Source organism: Lissotriton vulgaris, chromosome 9 (assembly GCF_964263255.1).
Source record: "Lissotriton vulgaris chromosome 9, aLisVul1.2, whole genome shotgun sequence".
Classification (NCBI taxonomy): domain Eukaryota; kingdom Metazoa; phylum Chordata; class Amphibia; order Caudata; family Salamandridae; genus Lissotriton; species Lissotriton vulgaris.
The window spans coordinates 934,496,088-934,522,655 of record NC_141697.1 but is presented as its reverse complement, the minus strand read 5'-3'; the positions used below and the strand labels follow the sequence as shown (position 1 = coordinate 934,522,655).

At 48.2% G+C, this 26,568-nt stretch overlaps 1 protein-coding gene across 1 annotated transcript in view; it reads left to right on the top strand.

The window, feature by feature from the left end:
- Positions 1-11,272, top strand: part of LOC147692558 (uncharacterized) — a 112,892-nt gene extending 101,620 nt beyond the window's left edge. The window contains exon 3 of the mRNA XM_086938775.1: positions 10,394-11,272. Within this exon, the coding sequence (XP_086794901.1) occupies positions 10,394-11,224 (831 nt within the window). The 3' untranslated portion in view covers positions 11,225-11,272. The remainder of the gene's footprint in view (positions 1-10,393) is intronic.
- The last annotated feature ends 15,296 nt before the right edge of the window (positions 11,273-26,568 follow it).

The following is a 26,568-nucleotide window of genomic DNA, read 5'->3' as shown; positions in this document are numbered from 1 at the left end:
CCACATCTATGACTATCATAGTCATTTTGTATAGACCAAACTACAGCCTATCAGGCGCCAGCACCCACCAGAATGTTCTCCCCAGAGGCTCAGGCTCTTAGATTTTCTACCGCACGTCGTGTGAAGGGAGTCTCCCTGAGCTCTGCTCAGTTTCTTTTGAAATATCTCTACTTTCTAGTTGAAATGTCTTCAAGGAAGTCTCTGTTCAGAGCCTGCGAGTCCTGTGGTAAGCTCCGGCTTTTTAAAGAGGATCCTCATGAGAAATGCATATATTGTCTCTACCCAGATCATCTAGTCAAGGACTGTAAGATCTGCAGGAAATTTCCTCCAAAGACCCAGAGAGACAGAGAAGGTCGATTGCTTTTGTGGCTACAAAGGCTAAAGAATTCTGATAAAGCTGTGTCTGATGTTGACAGTATTGCCTCGGGTTCCACTTCAGTGTCTAGGAAGAGGCCTGCGTCTGAACATCAACCATCTTCTGAGGCTAAGGTTGCTAAGAAAAATCAACCAACAAAAGGTACTGACAAACCTTCATGTTCAAAGGCTGCCTCTTCAGGCAAAGGCTTGGAGAGTTCGTCTCATAAAAAGCCCGCCAAGAACTTGCCTCAAAAAACTGTCAAGAGTTCTTCTCAGGACTCATCTTTTCAGACGCCTTCCACTGTCAGCTCGTCGACGAAGACCTCCGCCGATGCGTCATCCACGTCGACGATGACTTTCTCATCTCCTAAATCGTCAATGATTATGACGACGGCGGCGTCTTCCCCAACTATGGTTTACGTGACGGTAAGGCCTATCTCGTCGACGACGGCCGTCGGCGATTCCTCGTCGACATCGAGTCTGAAAGCCTTGCCGTCGTCGAGAAGATCGTCAGCGACAATATCGTCGACGGCGCTGCCGCCGACGAAGGTCATTCCGACGACGACTAGCGTTCCGTCGACGAGGGCCTCCACGTCGACGAAGATCATTCCGTCGACGACGGCCATCCAGTCGTCGACGATCATACCGTCGACGAAGAACATACCGTCGACGAAGAGCATACCGTCGACGAAGAGCATACCGTCGACGGAGACGAAACCGTCGACGAAGAGCATACCGTCGACGAAGGGCGTTCCGTCGATGAAGAGCGCACCGTCGACGAAGGGTATACCGTCGACGAGGGACGTACCGTCGACGAAGGGTGTACCGTCGGTAAAAGGGGTACCGTCCACGAATGGCGTACCGTCATCGAAGGATGTACCGTCGACGAAGTCTATCCTGTCGACATCAATTTCAAAGGCACCTACAATATCGGCCACTGACACATTGGGAAACGCGCCGTCAACGCCGCAGTTTTCATCCTGTACCGCGTTGCAAGTATGGTCTCCGTCAACGGTTTTCGTTACACCAAAACCGACGACGCAAGTTCCTGATCGTCTTCTGGACTCGGATAGTGAGGAAGAAACTGATCAGAGGTTTGGAGTGGCTACAAGTCCTTCTGAATTGAATATCCAGTTGAAGGAGGATGAGCAGGAGGAAGATCATCCAGAAGTGCAGATGCCATCCCAGGTGGATTCCTTGCCACTCACTCAAGTGCCTATGGCTTTACTGTCCAATCTCCAATACATGTTGGACGATTACTACAGGAGGTTTCCACCTTCAGAACCAGCGGCCTCAGAGCCGACTACTCCTAATACTGAGGTGCCGACACCAAATTTGCAGCCAGTACTTCCTACATCACCTGCTTCACAGGTACAGGCGGAAGGAGCCGACCCTTTGTCTTCGGAGGAGGAGGAACAAAGGGAGGAAGGTGAGGTTCAAGATGAGTCGGAGTGGGATGAATATCAGGAGCACACACCTTCCCCTTCGCGCCATGCAGTTTCGATTTCTCCACCAGTGGATGTGGTTGGCTTCCATCTCTTGAAGGAACGCGCCACTAAACGTTTTCATATTGATATGGAGCATAAAGAGCAAGATTGTTTTCTTTATGACTTTAAAGACCAACCAAGGCGACAGATTAAGTCGATTCCCATTATTGATTTCATCTGGCAGGAGGGAATTAAGGTCATGGCAACACCAGCATCCATTCCTCCAGTCCTACCACGTTTGGAGAAGAAGTACAGGGCTCCAGACAAATCTCCAGCATGCCTTATAGGACAGCCTAAACTGGACTCTGTAATAATTCAAGCGGCACAGAAGAGGGCTAGAAATCCTTCGTCCCAGCTGACGGCCCCTCCTGACAGGGATGGAAAACGCTTGGATTCTATAGGAAAACGTGTCTCTACAATGGCGGCTACGACAGTTCGAGCGGCAAATTCATTGGCCATATTAGGTAGATATGACCGGCAAATGTGGTCTGATATCGCACCATATCTTGATCTTATACCTGAAACTTCAAAGACTGAGGCGCTCAAGATACTTCATGAAGGCCAAAGAATCTCGGAGGAGATTATTGATTCAGCTGTGGATGTGGCCTCAACAGGTTTTCGGCAGCTGGCAGGTGCTGCAGTTCTTCGCCGGCAGGGGTGGCTGCGATCTACTTCTTTTAGGCAAGAAGTTCAACATAAGGTACTGGATCTACCATATGATGGTGAATATCTGTTTGGACCTCAGGTAGAAGAAGCTTTGCAAACTATAAAGAAGGATTCTGAAACTGCGAAATCCTTAGTGTCTCTTCAATTTCGAAAGCCGCCCTTTCGGGGAGCGAGAGGACGGGGAGCGTCCTCTACCAGAGGTGGATATGGCCAGCAATCCTCTTACAGGCAAAATAACCAAAGGTACCAGACTCAACGCTATCAGTCTTACAACCAAAGAAAGCCTTCCTATCCCCAAAACAAGGGTAGAACAAGTTACCGTGGAAAGGATAAAAGACAATGAAATTTTTCACCTGCCGCCACCGCTGCCCTATTCGAAAGAAAAAATTGGAGGGCGAGTATCCAAATTTTACTCAAGTTGGCAGTCAATAACATCAGACAAATGGGTCCTGGACATAGTGTCCAGGGGTCATGCCCTAGAATTCGAGAAATTTCCTCCAAACGTTGCTCCAAAAGGACCCCCCCCAGCTCACCTGAAGGAATTATTTGCTCAAATCAGAATAATGATGCAGAAGGGAGCGATCGAAAGCGTGCCTCAAAAGATGAAAGGAATGGGGTTTTACTCCAGATTCTTTCTGATAAAGAAGAAGAATGGAGAGTGGCGCCCGATTCTAGATCTTCGCGCTCTGAACAAATACTTGAGAAAATTGACATTCAGAATGTTATCGCTCCAGGAAATATTGCATCTTTTGGCAGCAGGGGATCACATGGTCACTTTAGATCTCCAAGATGCGTATTTCCATATTCCAATTCTACCTCGTCACAGAAAGTTCCTGCGCTTCAGGGTGGCTGGCAGGGATTACCAATTCAAGGTTCTTCCTTTTGGACTACGGTCGGCGCCAAGAGTTTTCACCAAGGTTCTGGCTCCAGTGGCGGCGCATCTCCGGCTACAGGGAATCCAAATATTCCCATACTTAGACGACTGCCTTATAAAGGCCAGTTCTCGAGCAGTCGTTCATTCGCATCTGCAACTATGTCTACACCTGTTCCAGTCCCTGGGCCTCTCCATCAACCACAAAGTCCAAACTGCAACCGTCACAAAGACAAACCTTTTTGGGAGCAACTTTGGACACTCAGGAACTTCGAGCCTTTGTCTCGGAAGAAAGGCAACTCAGGATAAAGGACATGGCACAGAAACTGTTGTCAAAAAAGTCAGTTTCTGTTCGGATATTCAAATCCTTTCTGGGGATGGCCTCTTCTTGCATCCCATTGCTACCGAACTGTCGCCTCAGAATGAGGCCTCTACAGGAAGAACTGACCCAGCAGTGGCTACAGGTCTCAGGAACGTTCGAGGATATGATCAGGATCACACCGACAATGCAAAACTCTTTCAGATGGTGGATGCAAAAACGACATCTTCAGAAGGGGTGTGCGTTTCTCCAAGAGCCACCAAGCCTCACCATCACGACAGATGCCTCTCTCGAGGGTTGGGGAGCGCACCTTCAGGGCCTCACTATCAGTGGCAAGTGGACTGCCCTGCAGCAGCGTTGGCACATAAACCGCTTGGAGCTGAGAGCCATTTTCCTGGCGCTCAAGGCGTTTCATGCAGTCATTCAAGGTTCCAATGTGTTGATAAAGACGGACAACACAACAAGCATGCACTACGTCAACAAGCAAGGGGGAACTCGATCTCTCCTCCTCTCCCAGGAAGCCCAGGAGTTGTGGACGTGGGCATTGGAACACGATGTACATCTTCAAGCGGTGCACGTTCCAGGGATAGAGAATGTCTTGGCAGACACGCTCAGCAGAACGAAGGTCTCCACTCACGAGTGGGAGCTTCACCAACAGACGGTGGAGCGCATCTTTCGACTATGGGGTCGCCCAGACATAGATCTATTCGCTACGAAGACCAACAGCAAATGCAAGCTCTTCGCAAGCTGGCATCCCCAAAAGGACTCTCAAGGGAATGCGTTTTCTCTGGACTGGTCCCTAAGTTATGCGTACGCATTTCCACCAATCCCTCTTGTACCCAGAGTTCTGCGGAAAGTGAAGAAGGAACCGTGCAGACTAATCCTAATTGCACCCAGATGGCCACGCCAATATTGGTTCACGGAACTCCTCCTACTATCAGAGTGCAAACCAATTCAATTAGATCCAGTCCCGAACCTACTCAGTATGCAGGGCGGACAGGTCTGCCACCCAGATCCAGCATCTCTGAAATTAGCAGCCTGGCGCCTGAATACCGGGAGTTCGCCCACTTGAACATCCCAGAAGAATGCAAAGAGGTACTGGCCAGGGCGAGGGCACCGTCCACAATAAGGACTTACAGTCTAAAATGGAGACGTTTCTGCATTTGGTGTCAGGCAAATGGGCTTCACCCGTTTTCAGCAACACCGGAAGAGATTCTACCGTTCTTCCTACATTTGGCAAAATTAGGTCTCTCTCACGCAACTTTAAAGGTGTTCCTAGCAGCGATATCCAGATATCGGAAAGACACTGCTACTTCCCTGTACTCGACTAGGGTTGTACAACAATTCTTCAAGGGACTCTTTAGGATGTTTCCTCCAATACGCCGACCTCCACCGATGTGGCATCTCAATGTGGTCTTGGCACAACTTATGCGTCATCCTTTCGAGCCCATTCACAAGGCTGACCTCAAATATCTCTCGTGGAAGGTGGCATTGTTACTGGCGTTGACATCCGCCAGAAGAGTCAGTGACCTCCAGGCCTTTACAATCCAACAGCCTTTTCTGCAATTTACAAGCGACTCTGTAGTGCTCCGCACTAATCCAAAGTACATTCCCAAGGTACCCTTGGAATTCCACCTCAATGAGCCTATAATTCTGAAAACATATTTTCCTAATCCGCAATCACAAGCAGAAAAAGCATTGCATACCTTGGATGTCAAGAGATGTCTTAAATTCTACCTGCAGAGAACATCCGCCTTGCGCTCTTCCAATCAGCTGTTCATCACTTACGGGACTATTCGTAAGGGGCAGGCAGTCTCTAAACAGACAATTGCAAGATGGATTTCGTCTGCCATTGCCTTTTGCCATACGCAAGCGGGACGACCGCTGCAAACAGCTCCTAGAGCTCATTCCACAAGAGCAATATCTTCATCAACGGCTTTGTTTGCTGGAGTTCCAATTCAGCAAATTTGCAGAGCGGCTACTTGGGCTAGTCGCCATACATTTACAAAGCATTACTGTCTGGAGACAGCCAGCGAAGCAGACACGTCTGTGGGTCGAGCAGTCCTGCGGAACCTTTTCAAATAAGGTGAGCCTCTGTTTCCCACCTCCTTTTTCACTGTCAGGCTCTGTTTATGCTGTGTTTGTTACATTTGCTTGCGGAACTGTATTCTACTATACGTAGACAATATGGGTATATTCTAGGATACTGTTTTATGTACTATTCACTGGCAAGCTGGACAAACATGCTCATCTGCCTGACAAGGATGTACTGCTAGCTACTCTGATTCAGGCATGTGAATCTATGAAAGACACCCCTAATACTGGAGAAGAACAATAGTTACTTACCTGTAATCTGTGGTTCTCCAGTATTGGTGTCTTTCATAGATTCACATGCAACCCGCCCACCTCCCCTCAGAGGCTCTTTAGGCTATTTTGGGTTACCTTCACTCCTTGCGAGAAAATCTGAGAGCCTGAGCCTCTGGGGAGAACATTCTGGTGGGTGCTGGCGCCTGATTGGCTGTAGTTTGGTCTATACAAAATGACTATGATAGTCATAGATGTGGAAGTTTTTTTCCTACTGTAGTTGGGCTACTTTACTTCCTGGTTTATTCTAGTGGTATTTACTGTATAATTATGGCATATTATTGCTATTTTTATGTACCGTGGGACTCCCACTCCGACGACGGGGAATGATTCAGGCATGTGAATCTATGAAAGACACCAATACTGGAGAACCACAGATTACAGGTAAGTAACTATTGTTCTTTCAGTGGGTCCAGCATCAGGGCAACCTGTCCGATCATGTCTTGATCTCGGAGGGCACTGCGAAACAACTGCAGTGGTGGCTCACGGACCACGACTGGGTCAGTGGCAGATCCCTCTCCCTACCCCACCCGGAGCACGTGGTTGTGACGGACGCGTCCCTCCAGGGCTGGGGAGGCCATATGGGAGAGGCGGAGGTCAGAGGCCTCTGGTCTCCAGCGGAGTCCCAGCTCCATATCAACATGTTGGAGCTGCAGGCGATTCGTCTAGCACTGAAGGCATTCCTCCCCTCTGTCCGGGGGGTGTAGTGCAGGTGTTCACCGACAACACGACCGCCATGTGGTACTGCAACAAACAAGGCGGAGTGGGGTCGTGGACCCTATGCCAAGAGGCTCTGCGCCTCTGGCAATGGCTGGAACTTCAGGGCGTGACCCTGGTGGTTCAACACCTGGCAGGCTCTCTGAATGCCAGGGCAGACTAACTCAGCCGTCGGTGCATGATGGATCACGAATGGTGTCTGAACTCAGACGTGGCGCAAGGTCTCTTTCAGCAATGGGGAGAGCCTTGGTTAGATCTATTCGCCACAGAAGGGAACGCGCAATGTCATCAGTTCTGCACATTGGAATTTCCAAGGCGGCACTCGCTCTGAGACGCTTTTCGTCGCGAGTGGGGTTGCGGTCTATTGTACGCCTTTCCGCCTATACCACTTCTGCCCAGAGTGCTGAAGAAGATCAGACGCGACCGGGCCCAGGTTATCCTTGTGGCTCCGGACTGGGCACGAAGGTACTGGTATCCCGAGCTACTCAGCATGTCAGTCGATCCCCCGATTCGTCTGCCTCTTCGGGAGGATCTTCTGTCGCAGCAGCAGGGGACGGTGCTGCACACGAACCTGTCCAGTCTCCACCTACAAGCTTGGAGATTGAGCGGCGACAGTTGAGGCCATTTGACTTGCCTCCTGAAGTCTGTGATATCATTCTGGCTGCCAGGCGTCCCTCCACAAAGTCGGTATACACCTGCAGGTGGAACAGATTTGTGGCATGGTGCACAGCAAAGGCTGTGGATCCTCTCTCTGCCCCTCTTTCCGAGGTTCTCCTCTTCCTTTCATCTCTTGCCCAGCAGGGCTCTGCTCTGGGCACTCTTAAAGGGTACCTCTCTGCTCTTTCCGCCTTCTTAGTGACTGTTTGTGCAGTACTGCTCTTTCTATGATTTGTATTTTCCACGGCAGTTACTGTGGGTTTGAGCTTATTCAAAGTTTCTATTGTACTATAAGCCACCCTGTTCTCCTCGTTTGCCTGTTATTTCTTTACTTTCTTATTTTTTCCCCCATGTATTGTCCTTCTTTGACTTGGTACATGCTTGTGCCCAGTTATCAATGTGTGACTTGTCTCACCTTATTCTGTGTATAACGTTAATTTATATTCAAAATAAACACTTCTATGTCCGGCTGGACACTGAAGAAGAAAAACACACAGTCCTTATTTCAAGCCTGTGAATTTTATTCCTCCAAGTATTACTAAAGCCTAGGACCTTTGTTAAATAAAAATAAGTAGCACTACCCGTGGTCCTTGGCCACCATTACGGGTTCCCTTGTACCTTGATACCTGAAAGAAGTTGCTGGCAGGCGACCAGTGAAGATGTTCGGTGTGATCCAAGGCTGGATCGGTGATGGAGACGACCTGAAAGCAGAGGGGACTCAGTTCTTAATCACTAGCCAGTGATTGTGTGGGCACCAGAATGGCACCGGATGAGGTCACCGCGATCAGGTGAGTGGGCGACGCTGGACTCTGCAGTCACACGGGCCAGGAGGCGTTGTCGGTGACCAGGCTGGAGGTGCGAGCTGTCCCACGATGGTGTCTGCGGTCGGCGATGCTGGAACCAGGATTGGAGCAACAAGCCTTGGCAAAGGCAAGCCCACGCGGTGGAGTCAAAATGGCGTCTGGAGTGGACCAGGAGGGTCCGGGGTGCTCCTCTTTTGGAAGGGAGCAAGGGCCAGTCTGGAGCAACCAGACCAGCGGTGAAAACGTTGTGGTACGTCGTCAGGAGGGCCACTAGCCAACGGGGAAGTGACCGGACAACATGGCAAGCAGCAGAGAAGCAGAAGGGCCCCACGCAGATCTCGTGGATGCTGGGGGGCTGGACTTTGGTGCTGGAGCTACTCTGGGTTGGGGCTTCTCAAACCCCAGTGCACTCACTCGAGGATCCCTCGGCGGTCGTGCTGGTTAAGCGTCCTGCAGGTTTTGAAGATGGCCGGTCCCTCAGGTCTCGTCACACCCACAAATCTCAGCTGGGCTGATGATGCAGGTAGAGGTCAGAGATGGCAGGGAATCCGGGTCTCGTCGAGCTGGTCAGTCTTGATCCGGAGGATGGACATGCAGCAAACCGCAATTGCTTAGGTGGTGCCTGCGGGTGCAGGGTGGCTACTCCTTAGCCACAAGGGAGAGTCTTCAGAGAATGTCAAGAGTTCCTTTCGTGGAAAGTAGTTCAAGATTATCTAATTTGGGAAGGGTTCCCGCTCCTACCTTTATCCTAAGAAAAGGGGCTGGCACGCGACTAGGTCCTGCCCATGGGTGGGACCAGGAGGGGGGTGGTTACACCCCTCTCCTTTGTCCGGTCTCTCCCCAGCTCAGGGGCTGGGGTGCCCCTGGAACTGGTTTGAACCGGCATATGCACAGTGAGCACCGGGGTGCCACTTGCAGTCACCTTCCTCTCAGCCCTTTCTACCTGGGATACACAAAATCCTGTCTGGGATGGTGCTAGCACCGCCCCTGACAGGAAACCCTTCGTCCAAGCTCTCCCCGCTGGAAGGACTCCCAGCAGCAGGAGGTCAGACTTGTGTCTGTGGTGGCAGCATCCATTTTGTGATGCTGAGGCTCGAGTTAACTTTAACCGGGGTTCACAGTTACATACATGTCGTGTCCCTCTAGAAGGGTGGAATGCTAACCCAGTCGCCAGAATTGGCGAGGGGTTAGTATTCCAATTTGTATGACACCTTACTCGACATGTTTTGATAAAGCGATACCAAAGTTGGCAAATAACCACGAGGATTATAATGCACTTAAGAGTATATGGTACGCGTTATCATGGAACAGCTATTAGGACTTGGTTCCGCAAGCTGCAAACGGGCTCAGCTCATGCCAGAGCACCATCTCACATAATTCCAAGCACTCTGCCTTCAGGATTGATAAGGCCTGCCATAGGAGTGACTGATAGGAATACATGTGTCCATTTTAGGGTTAGATATAGGAATACTATATCTAAAGCAAAGGGTGATTACACCACCTTGCCCCAGCTGTCATGCAGCCAGTTATGTCAGATTTGGGTGGCCAGCCAGGGGTGGCATAATACATGCTGCAGCCCCTGGTAGGCCCTGGGTACACCTATGCCCTGGATACCTATGGTATGCTGTACCGGGACTGATAAGGTGGCCCAGTACCAATTGGTAAATGCACCTAAGGTACATGTGTGTCAATTTAGAGAGAGAACAGCTAGGCTGTGGGTCTGATTAGCAGGCCCACAGCCAGGGAAAGTCGTAAACCAGTGAAGCAAAAAGCAAAAATCAGGGGTGACCATAGGATTGCAGACCCCACTCTCCTACAACAGGTAGGTAACTTATGTTCTTAATAATGGATTTTGTGCCATGCAAATTCCCTACTAAGGGAAGAGTTCTTTCAAAAATAAAAACAACTTGTAACGTCCAAGCCCAACACTAGATGGCAGGAGTAGGGATTGCATGTTCGCCTACAGCACTACAAGCTACGAACAGATACGTACAGAGTAAGTAACATAATCCCTTTTTTCAGTTTAGTAAATTAGGTTGTTTTTTGTAAGCAAGGTAGTGGTTAGAGATGGGGGGGGGATTTTTTTTGTAATTCTCATTAGTATTGAAATTGTACCTGCAAGTTTTGCAACTAAGCATGTTTTTTTTTCTAGTCTGAAGATTACACCCCTGACCTAGCCAATCTTACCACTGAGAAGACTAAAGTGCACCAGCGGAGCATGGAACACCCATCTCCAGAGCAGATGCTTGGATTGCAAAAGCATGTATTGGATGAGCGCTCCAGAGAGACTGCATTGGAAGAGGGTTCCCAGGGGAATGAACGGCACAGAAGTAGCCCAGAACATCATATTTGTGAGCAAACACAAGGGATGAAACAGTTTGTTACATATGAAGATTCAAGATTAGCAGAACTGGAAGGTGATGCTTTGGATCATGGTCCCAAGGAGAATGAACAGTGCAGAAGAAGCCCAGAACTTCAGATTTGCGAGCAAACACAAGGGTTGCAGCATTTTATAACAAGTGAAAATTCTAGAATATCAGAATTTGACGAGGATCCCAAGGGGAATACACAGTGCAGTGGAAGCCAAGAACCATTGCCATGCTGGCAGCCCTTAAAACTGAACCAGTTTGTATGTGGTGAAGACTCTCAAATAGATGACAACCATATTCAAGCAAATGTAGCCCCGTGCAGTCCTTTGCCTTCTCAAACGGAGGTTGATAAAGCCACAAAGTCTTTACAGAGCCTCATGAATGAATTTGGGTTAAGCTTAGCTACTGTCACTAAGGCGTTCCTGAAAAACAGTGGAGAACTTAAGGCAACAAAATACTTCCTAAAAAATAGTGTGCGCCCTGATGGATATCCTATCTGGTCCAGGCAGGATGACCTAGACTTACAGAATGAAAATAGCCAGCTCATATGTAACCTGAACAATAAATTTGGAGCTGGCAATGTTGCAAAACGAATTGCGTTTCTGAGGAGTTAGCTGTCAATGTTGTACAGCAGTGCCAAATAAAAACTGTGTTTTATGTTCCATGTTGTAGTATATAGAGAGATTATATGTAGATATATGGTTTCATAGTTTTTGGTTGAGAATTACTCAATATGCAGGGAAATTGATGTCTTGCTTGTGTAACAAGATGTTCATGATGATTCTCTGGTATGCTGTTTCTGTATTTTTTACAAGGTTGTTTAACAGATTCTCCGAAGTCTGGGAATTAAGTGAAATAATGGCTTCTGCGTCATAGGATCTGCATTGATAGTCATGAATGTTAAAATAATTCCCGGCTGCGTGTGTGGACCTCAGAAAAAAGCAGGCCATGAAGAACCATTCTAACAATTGTGACTTCAGTGAAGATTCATAAGATGCAGAACTTCGACTATAAGGGAGTATCCTTTCCCAACTGTATAATTCTATTGCTTGGCAACTCTAGAAAATGTCCCCTATGAGCTTTCCAGTTTCATATAAAATTCAATATATATTTTTAATTAATAAAGAAACATTATTGGTGAACGTGTATACTGTTGCTAACATTTGAAAGTCATCAAAGGACTGTGTTTAGGCCCTCACTACCAGTGACCTCTCAATTCCGATGGGGCTGGTAACAGCAGTAACTGGTTCCATCAGAAGTTTAAGATATGCACGAACACTGCAAATCTGTTTATTTTCATATGGATATTTTGGATGTTGAAAACCGTGCACAGGATCCCTGCCAACCAGGACCCCTGTGCCAGAGCTCCTTCCGTAAAACTGTACCATGATTGGCACAACTTCAGACCCCCCTGTAAGTTCCTATTAAATGGTACCCCTGATACCTAGGGCTTTGGGATTGAAGAGGGTCCCCTAGGGGACCCTTCATCAAGACCATACCAACTGCCACTGCAGCCTGCAGGCCTTGGCACAGAGAAAAACAACAAAGTCTACATGGCATCTGCCTGTGTGCCATGTCAGGCAGCACTGCCGAAGGTAAAGGGAAGCCACCCATCTAACAGGCCTAACGAGCCCTACGGCAGGGTGCACTATATCTGAGTGGGCATATCTGCATGAGCATATGTGGGAAGGTGGCTACCTGACTATGGTTACCCCAGATTTTTTGCCTTGTGTTTAGCTGGTTTTCGACTTAGTTGGCCTGGTTCCCTGCTAATCAGGGCCCCAGGCTATCTGCCCTCTCTGTAAAATGGATTCCATGTACCCTAGGTGCATAACTAAATTGGCTTGTCAGCCCCTGTACAGAGCACTATAGGTGCCCAGGGCATAGGTGCATCCGAGGCCTACCAGGGGCTGCAGCATATCTTTTGCCACCCCTGGCTGGCTATCCAAAATTGACACAACTGGCTGATCACTCAGCTGGGGCAAGGTGGTGTAATCACCCCTTGCTTAGATATAGTATGCCTATATCTAAACCTATCTGGACACATATAAACCTATAAGCCACTCCTATGGCAGGCCTTAACAATCCTGGAGGCAGAGTGCTTGGTTTTATGTGAGATGGTGCTCTAGCATGAGCTGAGCCTGTCTGCAGCTGTCGGGACCAATTCCCTAAGCTGTTCCGGGATAGTGCCATACCATATACTATTAAGTGCATTATAATCCTCGCGGTTATATAGCAACTTTGGTTTGGCTTTATCAAAACATGTAGTGTAAGGTGTCATACGATTTTGAATATTATCCCCTTGACAGTCCTGTCGACGGGGATAGCATTCTACCCCTCTAGAGGGAGAAGACATGTTACTTTACTGAAACGCGGTTGATTTTTAAAAGAGCATCAGATCCACAAAATGGATGCTTCTGCCACAGACAGGAGTCTGACCTCCTGCTGCTGACCGAAACTCAGCAGAAGAGGCCTGGACAAAGGCTTTCCTGTTGCAGGGAGGTGTTACACCACGTGAAAAACATAACAGGTGTGTGGAGGGTCGAGGGGAATCTTTACCGACCTGTCTGCTCATACCCCTTATGTCAATATACAATACACAAAAGAGCAGACCAGGTCTGGAGATACTGCGTGGTTATACCAGTCGCTGCGGTGACATATAGTGCATGTGTAGGTGAAGGTTGCTGTCAGCATATAATCATTGATAACACATTTAACAGAAATTGTTAAACAAAAACCTAAGCAATTCCCATCAGACCACCCTTTATGGTGGAGTATACGTCATGTGGGGATTGCTAAACATTCCGTCCGACCATGTAGTGCCGGTCTTGGAATGGATACCAGTGATGTAGTCATAATAAACATCCTAGTGTGATGCTAGTGACACGGTGCAGTGCTAAGGTGATGGTGATAGATAGAAATTGGCTACGCAGACTCAGAGGAGGGTTTTAACAAAAGTCCATGTGCCAAAAGTTAAAAATGCGCCACGTAGTAAAAATGCCTACTGGCACAGTGCAGGGCGGTCGACATGTTTCAGCCATAGGGGTGATTACCCCGGCTTTCTTCAGGACCTTTAAACATAGAGTGGCTACTGCACTATATTGACATAAAAGATGTACTACAACACAATACATTAGTTATTCATCTACCAGGAACTTCAATACTTAGGTGTCCACTGGAGGGAGATCAGAGTGTTTTCCTCCTATCAAGAGACATGAAAACATATGGTCAGACAACGCTCAACTCTACACACACAACTACATATGTACACAGAGACTGAACAACCACACTTGCAAGAACAATTTGTATTCTGCATTTTTTTAAAACAAGCATACTAGCTTCATCACCCTGAGGCATTTCCTCACGATGATACTCACCCAGCTTTGTGTGGGTGAAGACCTCACCTCACCCGGCGACCGCTCGGGAGTATGAGGCCCCGCTCTGTAGTGTAGAAAAAGGGGTACAGTGAGCACACTCCTTCGCTATACCCAGTCCAATGACTCTACACTTATATCCCCACAGACGTGTGAGTGCAACCCAACTACCTATCCAAAGGACTGACATCCAAGGATTCCCATCAAGATATTCTATATACACTTATGTGCATAATTCAATAGGTTATCTTTCAGTGACACAACAAAGGGCTGTGCACTGACCTGAGGCCACAGTGCATTGACAATAGTGGAGGGTGCTGTAAGGCACCAATAGATAACCAGCTATGACACACATTGTCATGTAATTCCTTCATTACTTAGGAGCATACTTGACAGAAAGACTAGAGACTAAATATGATAAAAAGCATATTAGCTAACAGTGGATTTGCTGACCCAATCTATGCTACACGTTCTATTGCTTGAGGATTAATGTATCAACCCCACCTCTTTGCTAGAGACCAAAATGTAATTGACCGAGAAAAGACCGATTCGAATTCGGTGGAAAATGGGGCAGCAGGCGGCTCACCTCTCCGTCGGTGCCTCCTGGCTTGCAGCGAGCGGAAGTGGAGGTATGAGTTGTACCGCCCTGTCCCCTTAAGTATCACGCCCTAATTGGCTGCATCGTCTTGGTAATGGGAAACTAACGGACGCGAGTGCAAAACATGGCACTGCTTTTCCGCGCATGCGCGGTGTCAGCGAGACGCTTCTATACCGCGCATGCGCACTAGAATACGGACGCCCATTTGTAGCGTCAGTGCGCAGCGCTGATCATAAGAAAATGCGCTTTAGGAGACTCGCATTACCAGGTATTTAAAAGCCGCTGTTAGAATAAACAGGCTTTAAGTGGGTCTAACGTAGTAGATCAAGGTATTCTGTACTCGGTCATAAGGACACAACGGGGCATGTGTTAAAAAGGCGTGTGTCAGCCAGCACTTCCACTAAACAGGTGATAAATTCCAAAATAGTCACTAGACATGTCATATATCATGTGAAGTCTGTCAGCCATGACTCTACAACCATAAGTGTCTAGAGTTAAAAGAAAAGCTTGACTATTTCTTGCATTAGTGGCATTCACAGAGAAATTACCATCATAACGAGGGTGCTAAATTGGGCCTCTTTTTACTGATTATATCTGTTGCACACAGTGAATGTTGTTATACTAGGAGTGTCAGGAAATGTAGGCAGGAGGGCAGCGTCCACAATTGAGTGGGGAGAGCTGTGGATGCAAACGCTGCAAGCCAGGAGGCACCGACGGAGAGGTGAGCCGCCTGCTGCCCCATTTTCCACCGAATTCGAATCGGTCCTTTCTCGGTCAATTACATGTTGGTCTCTAGCAAAGAGGTGGGGTTGATACATTAATCCTCAAGCAATAGAACGTGTAGCATAGATTGGGTCAGCAAATCCACTGTTAGCTAATATGCTTTTTATCATATTTAGTCTCTAGTCTTTCTGTCAAGTATGCTCCTAAGTAATGAAGGAATTACATGACAATGTGTGTCATAGCTGGTTATCTATTGGTGCCTTACAGCACCCTCCACTATTGTCAATGCACTGTGGCCTCAGGTCAGTGCACAGCCCTTTGTTGTGTCACTGAAAGATAACCTATTGAATTATGCACATAAGTGTATATAGAATATCTTGATGGGAATCCTTGGATGTCAGTCCTTTGGATAGGTAGTTGGGTTGCACTCACACGTCTGTGGGGATATAAGTGTAGAGTCATTGGACTGGGTATAGCGAAGGAGTGTGCTCACTGTACCCCTTTTTCTACACTACAGAGCGGGGCCTCATACTCCCGAGCGGTCGCCGGGTGAGGTGAGGTCTTCACCCACACAAAGCTGGGTGAGTATCATCGTGAGGAAATGCCTCAGGGTGATGAAGCTAGTATGCTTGTTTTTAAAAAATGCAGAATACAAATTGTTCTTGCAAGTGTGGTTGTTCAGTCTCTGTGTACATATGTAGTTGTGTGTGTAGAGTTGAGCGTTGTCTGACCATATGTTTTCATGTCTCTTGATAGGAGGAAAACACTCTGATCTCCCTCCAGTGGACACCTAAGTATTGAAGTTCCTGGTAGATGAATAACTAATGTATTGTGTTGTAGTACATCTTTTATGTCAATATAGTGCAGTAGCCACTCTATGTTTAAAGGTCCTGAAGAAAGCCGGGGTAATCACCCCTATGGCTGAAACATGTCGACCGCCCTGCACTGTGCCAGTAGGCATTTTTACTACGTGGCGCATTTTTAACTTTTGGCACATGGACTTTTGTTAAAACCCTCCTCTGAGTCTGCGTAGCCAATTTCTATCTATCACCATCACCTTAGCACCTCACCCTGTCACTAGCATCACACTAGGATGTTTATTATGACTACATCACTGGTATCCATTCCAAGACCGGCACTACATGGTCGGACGGAATGTTTAGCAATCCCCACATGACGTATACTCCACCATAAAGGGTGGTCTGATGGGAATTGCTTAGGTTTTTGTTTAACAATTTCTGTTAAATGTGTTATCAATGATTATATGCTGACAGCAACCTTCACCTACACATGCACTATATGTCACCGCAGCGACTGGTATAACCACGCAGTATCTCCAGACCTGGTCTGCTCTTTTGTGTATTGTAAGGTGTTACACCACCCCAGACAGGAGATAGTGATTGTAGCAGGGAGGTTTGAAAGAAACCAGACACTGCCTGGAGAGCACAAGGCTTCCCCTTGCATAATCCGGCCAAACCGGTTCTGGGGCACACCAGCCCCAGTCCCAGCGCGGCCTGGATCAAAGGGAATGGGGTGTATCCACCCCCTTCCTGGGTCCCACCCATAGGAGGGGACCTAGCAGGTAATCCAGCCCCCTAGATTGGTATAAGAATGGGAGCAGTGCCAATGCACTCAGATTATCCTGATGAAACATTTGAAATAAAACTCTGGACCCTTCGACATCCTACTCGACGTAGAAGACTGAAGAATCTCCCTTGTGGTCAAGGAGTGACCACCCTGTGCAAACAGGCACCATCCAGCACCTCGACGTCTGCTTTGTTGCAGTTCCCGCCGGAACTCGAGCGACAGAGATCGACGAGATCAAGCTTGCCTGCCTTCTACCAGCCCGATCCACAGTCCCTGCAGAGCTGAGACCCGTGGAGGCGACCGGAAGCGCGGGGCACGCCATCTTTGAAAGACCACGAGACGCTGACCGTGCAGCCCACGAGTGACCCTCGAAGCTGTACACCGAGGTTTGAAAAGCCCCAGCCCTGAGCCACTTTTGCACCGAAGCTCACCCATCTACACTCATCGAGTGCTGCGTGGGGCCCTTCTGCTTCTTTTGGCTCAACGAGTTGGCCCGGTCACTTGCCCGCTGGCTTGTGGCCCCTGTGCCGACGAAACTTGAAATCCGACTTGTAATTCTGGTTGCTCCAGACTTGCACCCGCTCCTCTGAAAAGGAGCACCCGCTCTGACCCTCCTGGTCCGAGTGAGAAGCAATCTTCCAGTCCTGCGTGGATTGCTCTTGCCAAGTGTTGTTTGCTCTGATCTTGAAGCAGACAGCGCCGACGGTGAGAGCCTTCGTGGGACAGCTCGTGACCCGCTCCTGGACGTCGGAGATGCCCTAGAGCCCACGTGGCAGCGGAGAGAAGCTCCTCGACAACCACCTGATTGAGCCCGACATTGCCTGGTTCGGTCCTGTTTCCACCCTTGTCACTGCTGAGTGACCCAGACTCTGTCCCCTCTGCTTTCAGGTACTCTACAACTCTGATCCACCCTTGGATCACAACGGACACTTCTCCTTCACATCGCCTGCAGCATCTTCAGCTTCAAGCACCAACATCCTGCGTGACGAAACCGGACTCAACTTCGACCCTATGCACCCGCTTCCTGTGGGTGAGGTAACTCAACAACGCCGGTGTTCCCACACTGGTACACACCTCTAGTGTATGTGTCTTGAATTTCGTCCTTCTAGGTTAAGTGGAAGTCTCCTTAAACAGTAACTTTATAACTTTTACGCATCATTGACATTGCATTGGTGCATGCGTGTGCTTTAAGCGCTGCACCCGAATCCCGCGGGCTTTTCCCGACTTTAGCATTGCTAGTCCCGACTGCTCCCAGCGATTCCCTAGGCCCTAGGCCTAACCACTGTTCGATTGGTATCTCTTATGCCACTTTTTTAATATATGGTTTGAGTGGCCACCCGCCCTCATCCATAATTGTGCAACTTTTATATGTTTAACTGTGCTTTCGTTTAACGCTTGTGCCCCTTTGCTCATAAAGAGTACTGGAGATTATTTTAGTAATAAATACATATATTTTTATAATATATACTTGTGTGGTGTCCTTTTGATTTGGTATTGAAGTATTGTGATTGGTAAAACAGCTCGCTTAACACGACCTCTTGAGTTTAGCCTTTAAGGCTGCTTAGGCCATGCTACCACTAGGATAGCTTGTCTAATCAGGTTGAGTTACAACCGGACACCATAAGGGATTGTTTGAACTGATACAAGGTGGTTCCAGAATTGGAAACATCACATATCAGGCCAACTTCTCACAGCATATATGCCCCTGCAATAGTTAAGTCTATTCTTAATGTTGTAAATGCCACAGATGCCATTGAGAATATATGGGCTGGAAACTCGACAACTTGAGTTTCACAGCACCATAATCATAATGGCTTTACTGAACCCAGGAGTGGTTCGTACCAAACTCTTCTTAATAAACTCACACAGATGCCAGTGTTGGATATATTAGAACATGTACTCGGAGGGCAACTCCTTAAAAACCTACCAACCCTGGTGTGGTTTGTTGACTGGCTTTAGACAGCCTGTCACCACCAGATACGTGTCTGGGCACATTGGGTGAGAGATTTTGATCTGAGGCCAGAAACACAAGCCCATCCTGGGCAGATGGTGTCACATCTACTCCAGGCAGGCGCAGTGCGCAAGAGGGAAACTTCAACGGTATTGGAGCTTTTGTAACGCAGTAGATGGCATCCCCTGGTTCAAATCCCCACTTTTAGTGGGAGAACTGGCCGGAAATCTAAGTGAGAATTGGAGTTGTGCCCCCTTTCGCCAACTCCACCGCTCAGGTGCTGGATGCGAAATAAAGCACATTTTTCAGTGACCACCATCTTGAAGAGGGTGGTACTTATCTAATCAGGGCTAGGACTGTTACCCCTCCCACAAGAGGGTGGAAGAGTAGAGGGTGTATACACCTCAGGTAAGGAACCCATTGGTCCCCACGTGTCACTCCAATGTAAAGCTCCTAAACCTAGTAATTTAGGTGGCAGACCCTGAAGTGTAGATTCCTGGTTACTTACAAAGCCCAGACACAATAGAGCTGCAACAGCAAGAAAGCAGAAGCACCAGCCGGCCTGTCTGCTGCCTTTCGCTTCTGCTACATAAGTTGACTCGTCCTGCAGGCTCAGTGACTTCCAAAAGCTTGGGAGGACTGCCTGCTCCAATAAACATCACAAACCCCTGTGGATTTGGCAGACCTGGCCTGAAGAAGTCCTCTTTAAAGCCCAAGAGCTCTGCCCTGCGGAACTGTGAAACTGCCCGCTGGACCCACCTCTACACCAGACGGCCACGGCCAAAGTCCAAGTGGCCCATTGGTCTTGCAAAGGTTCACCCTGTGATTCTGAGCAAGAGTCCATCTTGGGTTGACCCCTGCCAGATTCCACATCGACTCCTACAGCCAATACACAACAATTCCCCCCCTCTAATAGCAACCTGCTCCGGTAAGCCATTTCTGACATCTAAGGCCATCCCTGCACCAGAGGCCCCTAGGCCTAGGGGAGCTCGACCAATGGTGTCCCTTTGTCCCCTTGTCCCCAAGCATCAATACTTACCTGGGCAGATGTTGGTTTTCTTTGTCCAGCTTCCTGGTCAGAGCCTGCATCCTTTTTCTGAAGCAGATCTCTATTGGTTTGCATTGGGTGCCCAACGCTGTGTTGGCACTTTGCACCCTGCTGCTTCTCTGCCTTTGAGGGTGTATGTTTGGTGCTGCCCTGTGGCCCCTCCAGTGTTTGCCTAAACCCTTGGAGACTGACCCCCGACACCGCTTTCACCTACCTGTAAACAGCGCATCTTTAACCACCCTCAGTATCCATTGGTTGGCATTCTCAAGATTATTTAAAAAAAATTGGTATGGATCTCCTTTTTGAGTCGTGTCATTTATTAATCACTGTGTGCATAAGAAATGTCTTACACTCCTCTGCGTTAGGCCTAAGGCTGCTCAACCACTACCACAGCCTTTTACACTTCTGGGGAAATCTCTGGACTCTTTAAGCGATATAACCAATTCTCCAGTATTAGGGGTGTCTTTCATAGATTGACATGCTTGAATATTCCCCGTCGTCGAAGTGGGAGTCTAGGCCCATAGAAAGCCTAAGGGAGAAACTCAACTAGGTAACATATCAGTGTCATTATGTTTTGGTCCAAATTCCAGCAAATCAGGCTGTAGCTCCCTCTAGAACCTTCTCCTCAGAAGCCCAAGACCTCATATTTTCTACCGCAAGTCGTGTGAAGGGAGTCTCCCTGAGCTCTGCTCAGTTTTTCAACTTATTTAGCTGTTTATTCAACTCTAATGTCTTCTTCAAGGAAATCTTTGTTCAGTTCTTGTCCATCCTGTGGAAAACTGTGTCTCTTTCATGAAGATCCACACAGTAAATGTATTTACTGTCTCTACCCTGACCATGAAGTGAAGACCTGTAAGTACTGTCGTACTTTTCCACCGAAAACTTTAAGGGACAGAGAGGCCCGTCTCCTTCTGTGGCTTCAGAAGTTGAAGACAACGGACGCTGTGGTCTCAGAGGATGAGAGTGTCTCTTCTTTTCACTCAAAGACCTCTCAAAAACGTGGGTCGGAGACTGAAATACCTTCTCCTTTTCTGAAGAAAAAGAGACTTGTTGATGTTTCTAAGGTTGTCTCCCCACAGGATTTACCTCCAAATGCGCCTACGAGACCTGGTTCTCTGGCGTCATTGTCCAAAGCCATGCCTTCATCCTCTAAACTGGGCATTGGCTCGTCGACGCATCCGTCGACGACGAAATCCGTGGATGCTGTCTCCACGTCGACGACGACTTGCTCTATGTCCTCAAACTACGTCCACCTCGTCGACAACATCACATGAGGTGAAGCCTATTACCTCTATTTTGAAGATCTCGTCTACCGCTGCTAAATCCACCTCATCGACGAAGACTCACCAGTCGACGCATCTTTCGTCAACGCACTCCTCGTCGTCGACCAAGACTTCTACATCGTCGACGGGTCGTCGCCCGTCAACGGGACCTGCTTCGACGACGACTACCTCGTCGACGACTGCCTTACCGTCGACGAAGGCTAAGTCGACGACTGTCACTCCGTCGACGGTCCACCCTTCGTCGACGAGACCATCTTCGTCGATGAGCAAGTCCATTGCCTCGTCGACGGCGCCTTTGACGGCGAAGAAATCTTCGTCGACGAAGCCTAAGACACATCCGTCAACGGAATCCTTGCTTGTAGACACAGTGCAAACGCCTCAACCGGCTGTTGACTCTTCCATCGCCATGTCGACGGGCTCGTCGACGCTGCACCACTCTTTAGCCACAGCTACCACCTTCACAGTGGTTACTGCTTCTACGCTGCGACACGTACCTCTAATTCAACTGAGTCCAATTAAGAGTGGTTCTGCACTTCCTGAACAGTTATTTCAGTCTGCGGAGGACTCCAATGATGATTCGGAGCACGATAATGCCTTTGGTCAAGAGACTAGTCCATCCGAGCTGCACATTAAGTGCCAGGATTATGATGAGGAGGACGAAGAGTACGTCGAAGATGGGACAGAACTTTTTCCAGTAGGTAGGTCGGAAGCACTTATGTCAGACCAAACGACACAGATACCACTGTCTTTGGTAAGGAATCTGCAACACATGCTGGATGATTATAACCGCAGATTTCCTCCATCTCGGCCTGTTTCTCCATTCCCGCAGCCTCCTCCGCAAACACAAGCCTCGGCACCAGTTCCATCACGATCATCGGTGCATGCCCTGCCTGATACGGACAATGACTATCCTGATCCTCAAAATACGAATCCAAATGATGACGACAATGCCCTTCAAGAATGGGATGATTACAGGGCTCATACACCTTCCACTCCACCAACGTCGCCATTGGCTTCGCCACCTGTGGACATTGGCAGCTTCCACAATTTGATGGTCCGCGCCGCTAAGAGATTTCATCTCACTTTGGACGTCCAACAAACTGACTGTTTTCTCTACGATTTTAAGGACCTACCTCAAAGGCAAGCTCACACTAGCCCTATAATTGACCACATTTAGGAGGAAGGTCTCAAATTAATGGAGCGGCCGAATTTGATCCCAGCTGTCCTGCCAAGACTTGATAAAAAATATAAAGCACCAGCAAATTCTCCAGCATGTTTGGTGTCTCAACCTAAGGCGGACTCCGTCATTACTCAGGCGGCTCAAAAGAGGTCTCGCAATCCTTCCACGCCCCTTACTTCTCCTCCAGATCAGGAAGGCCGAAAGCTGGATTCCATAGGAAAAATTTTTACTACCATGGCAGCCACCACTGTAAGGGCAGCTAATTCCTTGGCCATTCTTGGACGGTATGACCGCCAAATGTGGTCCGAGATTGCAGCATTGCTTCCACAACTTCCAGATAATATTCGCGCAGAGGCACAAACCATCATTCAGGAGGGTGAAAAAATCTCCTCTGAGATCATTGACTGCGCCATTGATATCTCCTCTACGGGGTTTAGACAGTTGGCGGGAGCTGCTGTTTTACGGCGTCAAGGCTGCTTAAAATCAACAGCATTTCGCCCTGAAGTCCAAGCGAAAGTCCTCGATCTTCCTTATGATGGGGAATTGCTTTTCGGAAAGCATGTCGACGAGGTCCTCGAATCAATTAAAAAAGACACGGATACTGCCAAGGCGTTGGGGTCTCTCCAATATAAGAAACGCCCTTTTCGAGGAGCACGTGGTAGGGGCGGCAACTATTCCACTTTTTGTGGCTCAAACCAATATCGCTCCTACAATGACAACCGGCAAAGACAAACTTACCAGTCCCAGAGTCGTCAGACCCCCTCCAGACCATACAAAAGAAAAACTACCTATAGAGGTGGTTCAAATGCAAAGAAACAGTGACAGTCCCAGCACTATTTCTACACCGACTGTAAAAACTGGAGGTCGAATCTCAAATTACATCTTGAATTGGTCCAACATTACTTCCGATCAGTGGGTCCTGGATCTGATTTCAAAAGGACACACCTTGGAATTCACAAAATTTCCTCCACCTCGCCCTCCTACTGGCCCACCTCCTCCCCATTTCAAAGACCTTTTGACTCAAGTCAAATTAATGATCAGGAAGGGTGCTGTTGAGGTAGTACCACAAGGCCAGCAGGGCAAAGGATTTTACTCCCGCTTTTTTCTAGTCCAGAAAAAATCGGGGGAATGGCGCCCAATTTTGGATCTACGAGCTTTAAACAAATTCATCACGTCCAAAACTTTTCAAATGTTGACCCTGATCCAGATTCTACATTACCACAATCCCGGAGAGTTCTTCTCCACGATCGACCTCCAGGACGCATATTTTCATGTTCCGATCCACCCCAGGCACAGAAAATATCTTCGTTTTACAGTTGGACACCTACACTTCCAATTCAGAGTCCTGCCGTTCGGCCTCCGTTCAGCACCGAGGGTCTTTACCAAGATCATGGCCCCGGTAGCTGCTTTTCTGCGCCTGCAAGGCATACAGTTTTATCCATACCTGGACGATTGTCTCATAAAGGTTCCGAACCTCCAACTGGCAATCCAGCATACTCAGTCTTGCATCTCCCTGTTTCAAGACTTGGGCCTTTCCATCAACTGCCAGAAGTCACACTTTCGCCCGACTCAGCGGCAAGATTTTCTAGGAGCCTGTCTTGACAGGGTTTTTGGATCTATTTAGCAGTGATATAGACTTTAATCTTGCTCACATCTAGGATAGGTATCTTAGCTTGTGTTGGCCCTTTTAAGCCCTTTCTTCCAGACCTAGAAGAGGCCATCTATTGCCTATTGGCTTTGGCCTGTTATTTTTGCTTATAGTAGAGGTTGGATCCTGTGGTCCTGACTTTATATTACACATTGGTATGGTTTATGTAGGTATTCTGACAGAGCTAAGGGGTATTTCATCCTTTTCAGGCCTACAGGCCTAGAACTAGAGGGACTCCATCTTGATGGAGCTGAGAGGCTTCAAGGGTAAAGGTAAAGTTTATAGTTAAAGCTGTTGTTCACTTGGAGAGAACCGGTCTGGGCCAGCCCTTATCGGTAGGCTGTATTATTCTCTGTGTGGAAGACACAACAAAAGGCCGGCCGGCTGGGTGTGTGTCCTTGACGCGGAGTGGTGCAGGGATCTGATGGGCGGCAGGCTGATGGCTGGAACTTTCCATGAGGAAACAGCATTCTATATTAGTGAAGTGCAGAGGCGGAGTCAGTCAGTCGAGTTGAGTTGGAGGAGCGGTTAGGAGTCGAGCTGGAGTAGTAGAAGAGTGAGGAGCTGTTGGAGTAGGAGAGAGAGAGAGTTCAAGCTAGAGAGAGCTGAGTTGAATTGGAGGAGCAGAGAGTGTTGGTAGAGTTGGAGGAGTGGAATTGCAAGAGGAGAAGAGACAGAAAATGCTTGGAACAGAGAGAAGACAAACAGACAGTCAGTGAGCTGGAACTGAAGGAAGCAGTTACTTATCAGGAGGAGTTGTGAATAGCTGGAGTCTGAAGTAATGCCTTTTAGAAGAGACTGAAGTTATATCGTGGATTAACCTGTGGGAGCAGCTGGAGTTAATTGGACATTGGCACAGAGATCGTATCCAGAAGGAACAAGCTAGTGGAATGAACGAGTATCAGAGCGGCAGAAACCATTAGACTGAAGCTGGAAGGTGGAGACAGTTTGTGGGGGAGAGGAGTCCAGTGCACAGTGATCAGCGCAGAGGTGTATCCAAGAGTGCAGGAGAGAGAGAGAGCCTGAGATGAGCCAAGGCACAGACAAGAGAGGAACCCAGATGACAGCTAGAACAAGACTTCACACTAATCAGGTGATATCGGTCCTGTCTATTAGTTTACTTTACACTTACATCTTAATCTTGTTCTTATTCCCTAGGCTATTGTATGTCTAATCTTTTCCCTTTCAGCGGTGTGTTAAAAGTTCCTGTTACCCCGCAGATAAATTGTATGTCTAATCCTTTTCTTTCAGCGGTGTGTTAAAGTTACTGCTAGTTATAGAGACCCCATAGATTTGTGTATGTGTACTGTATCATTGTTACAATAAAAATGACCCCATTTAATTAGTGAACTAGTGTGGTGTATATCCTTTGTCCCCATACAGTGGGGGTAGCCTTGTTTTCCTAGCCAGGTATTACTGTTTGAACAGATGGTACCCCTGATCAGGTAAGTAATAGTGAGTAATTAGGGAGATAGGAGACCTGCAACTAAGGGATAAAGTGTATACATATTGACCTATTATTGTAGTAGCGAGCCCTTAGTGAATAGAGAGAGAGACTTCCCAACATAAAGAGATAGAGAGCTGAAGGTATTCATAGGAAAGTGGTCGTCATTGGTAAGTGGCGTTAATGAGAGCGCTGGGGAGGAGACCAGCGTGGAGGTCTGCCGGATTGCGGGCCGTGTGTAAATGAGAGCGCTGGGGAGGAGACCAGCGTGGAGGTCTGCCAGATTGCGGACCGTGTGGAAAATGAGAGCACTGGGGCTGCAGACCCACATGTGTAGACACGCCGGATTGTGTGTCATATCTGCCCCAGGGTAGATTAGTCTGGGTCTGAGTGGCCGCGAGACTATAAGGTATGAGTGTGGTGTAGGGCATGGATATCCTTAGTAATCAGTGAGTATTCTTAGTATCCCTATAGATTTAGTGGTGTTTCTGATAATATGAGCTTGTATATTGCGAGTTCCCCATCCTCAGGTAGGTACCCAGGTGCCTGGATAGATGGTCCTGAGGAGGGAGATGGTTACGTTCCGACTGGGTTAGAGGGGCCCCTAGGGGCTGATCCCATCTGGTCCAAAAATCCTGTCGGTACAGAGCTTCACTAGATTCTCAGCTGGCAATGGTTTTTATCTCCTAGGAAAGACAAGACCGTATGCTCCAGATGGTACGGTCCCTGCAGTCAAAACTGTACGTTTCAGTCCGGATGTTGAAATCATTCCTCGGCATGGCTTCCTCCGCCATACAGTTGATTCCCCACTGCAGACTACATATGAGGGTCGTCCAAGAGGAATTAGACAAGCAGTGGAAACAGATTACAGGATCATTCAACGACAGGATCCTTCTCACGCCCCGCATTCAGGAAGCTCTGGAGTGGTGGGCTCACCCTCCAAACATTTCAAAAGGTCGGTCTTTTCAAGACGATGTTCCAAATCTGACGCTTACAACTGATGCGTCCCTGGAGGGCTGGGGAGCGCATCTCGAAGATCTGTCAGTACAAGGGAAATGGACTGCGGTCCAACGCACTTGGCATATAAACCGCCTAGAACTTCTGGCGATCTTCCTTGCCCTG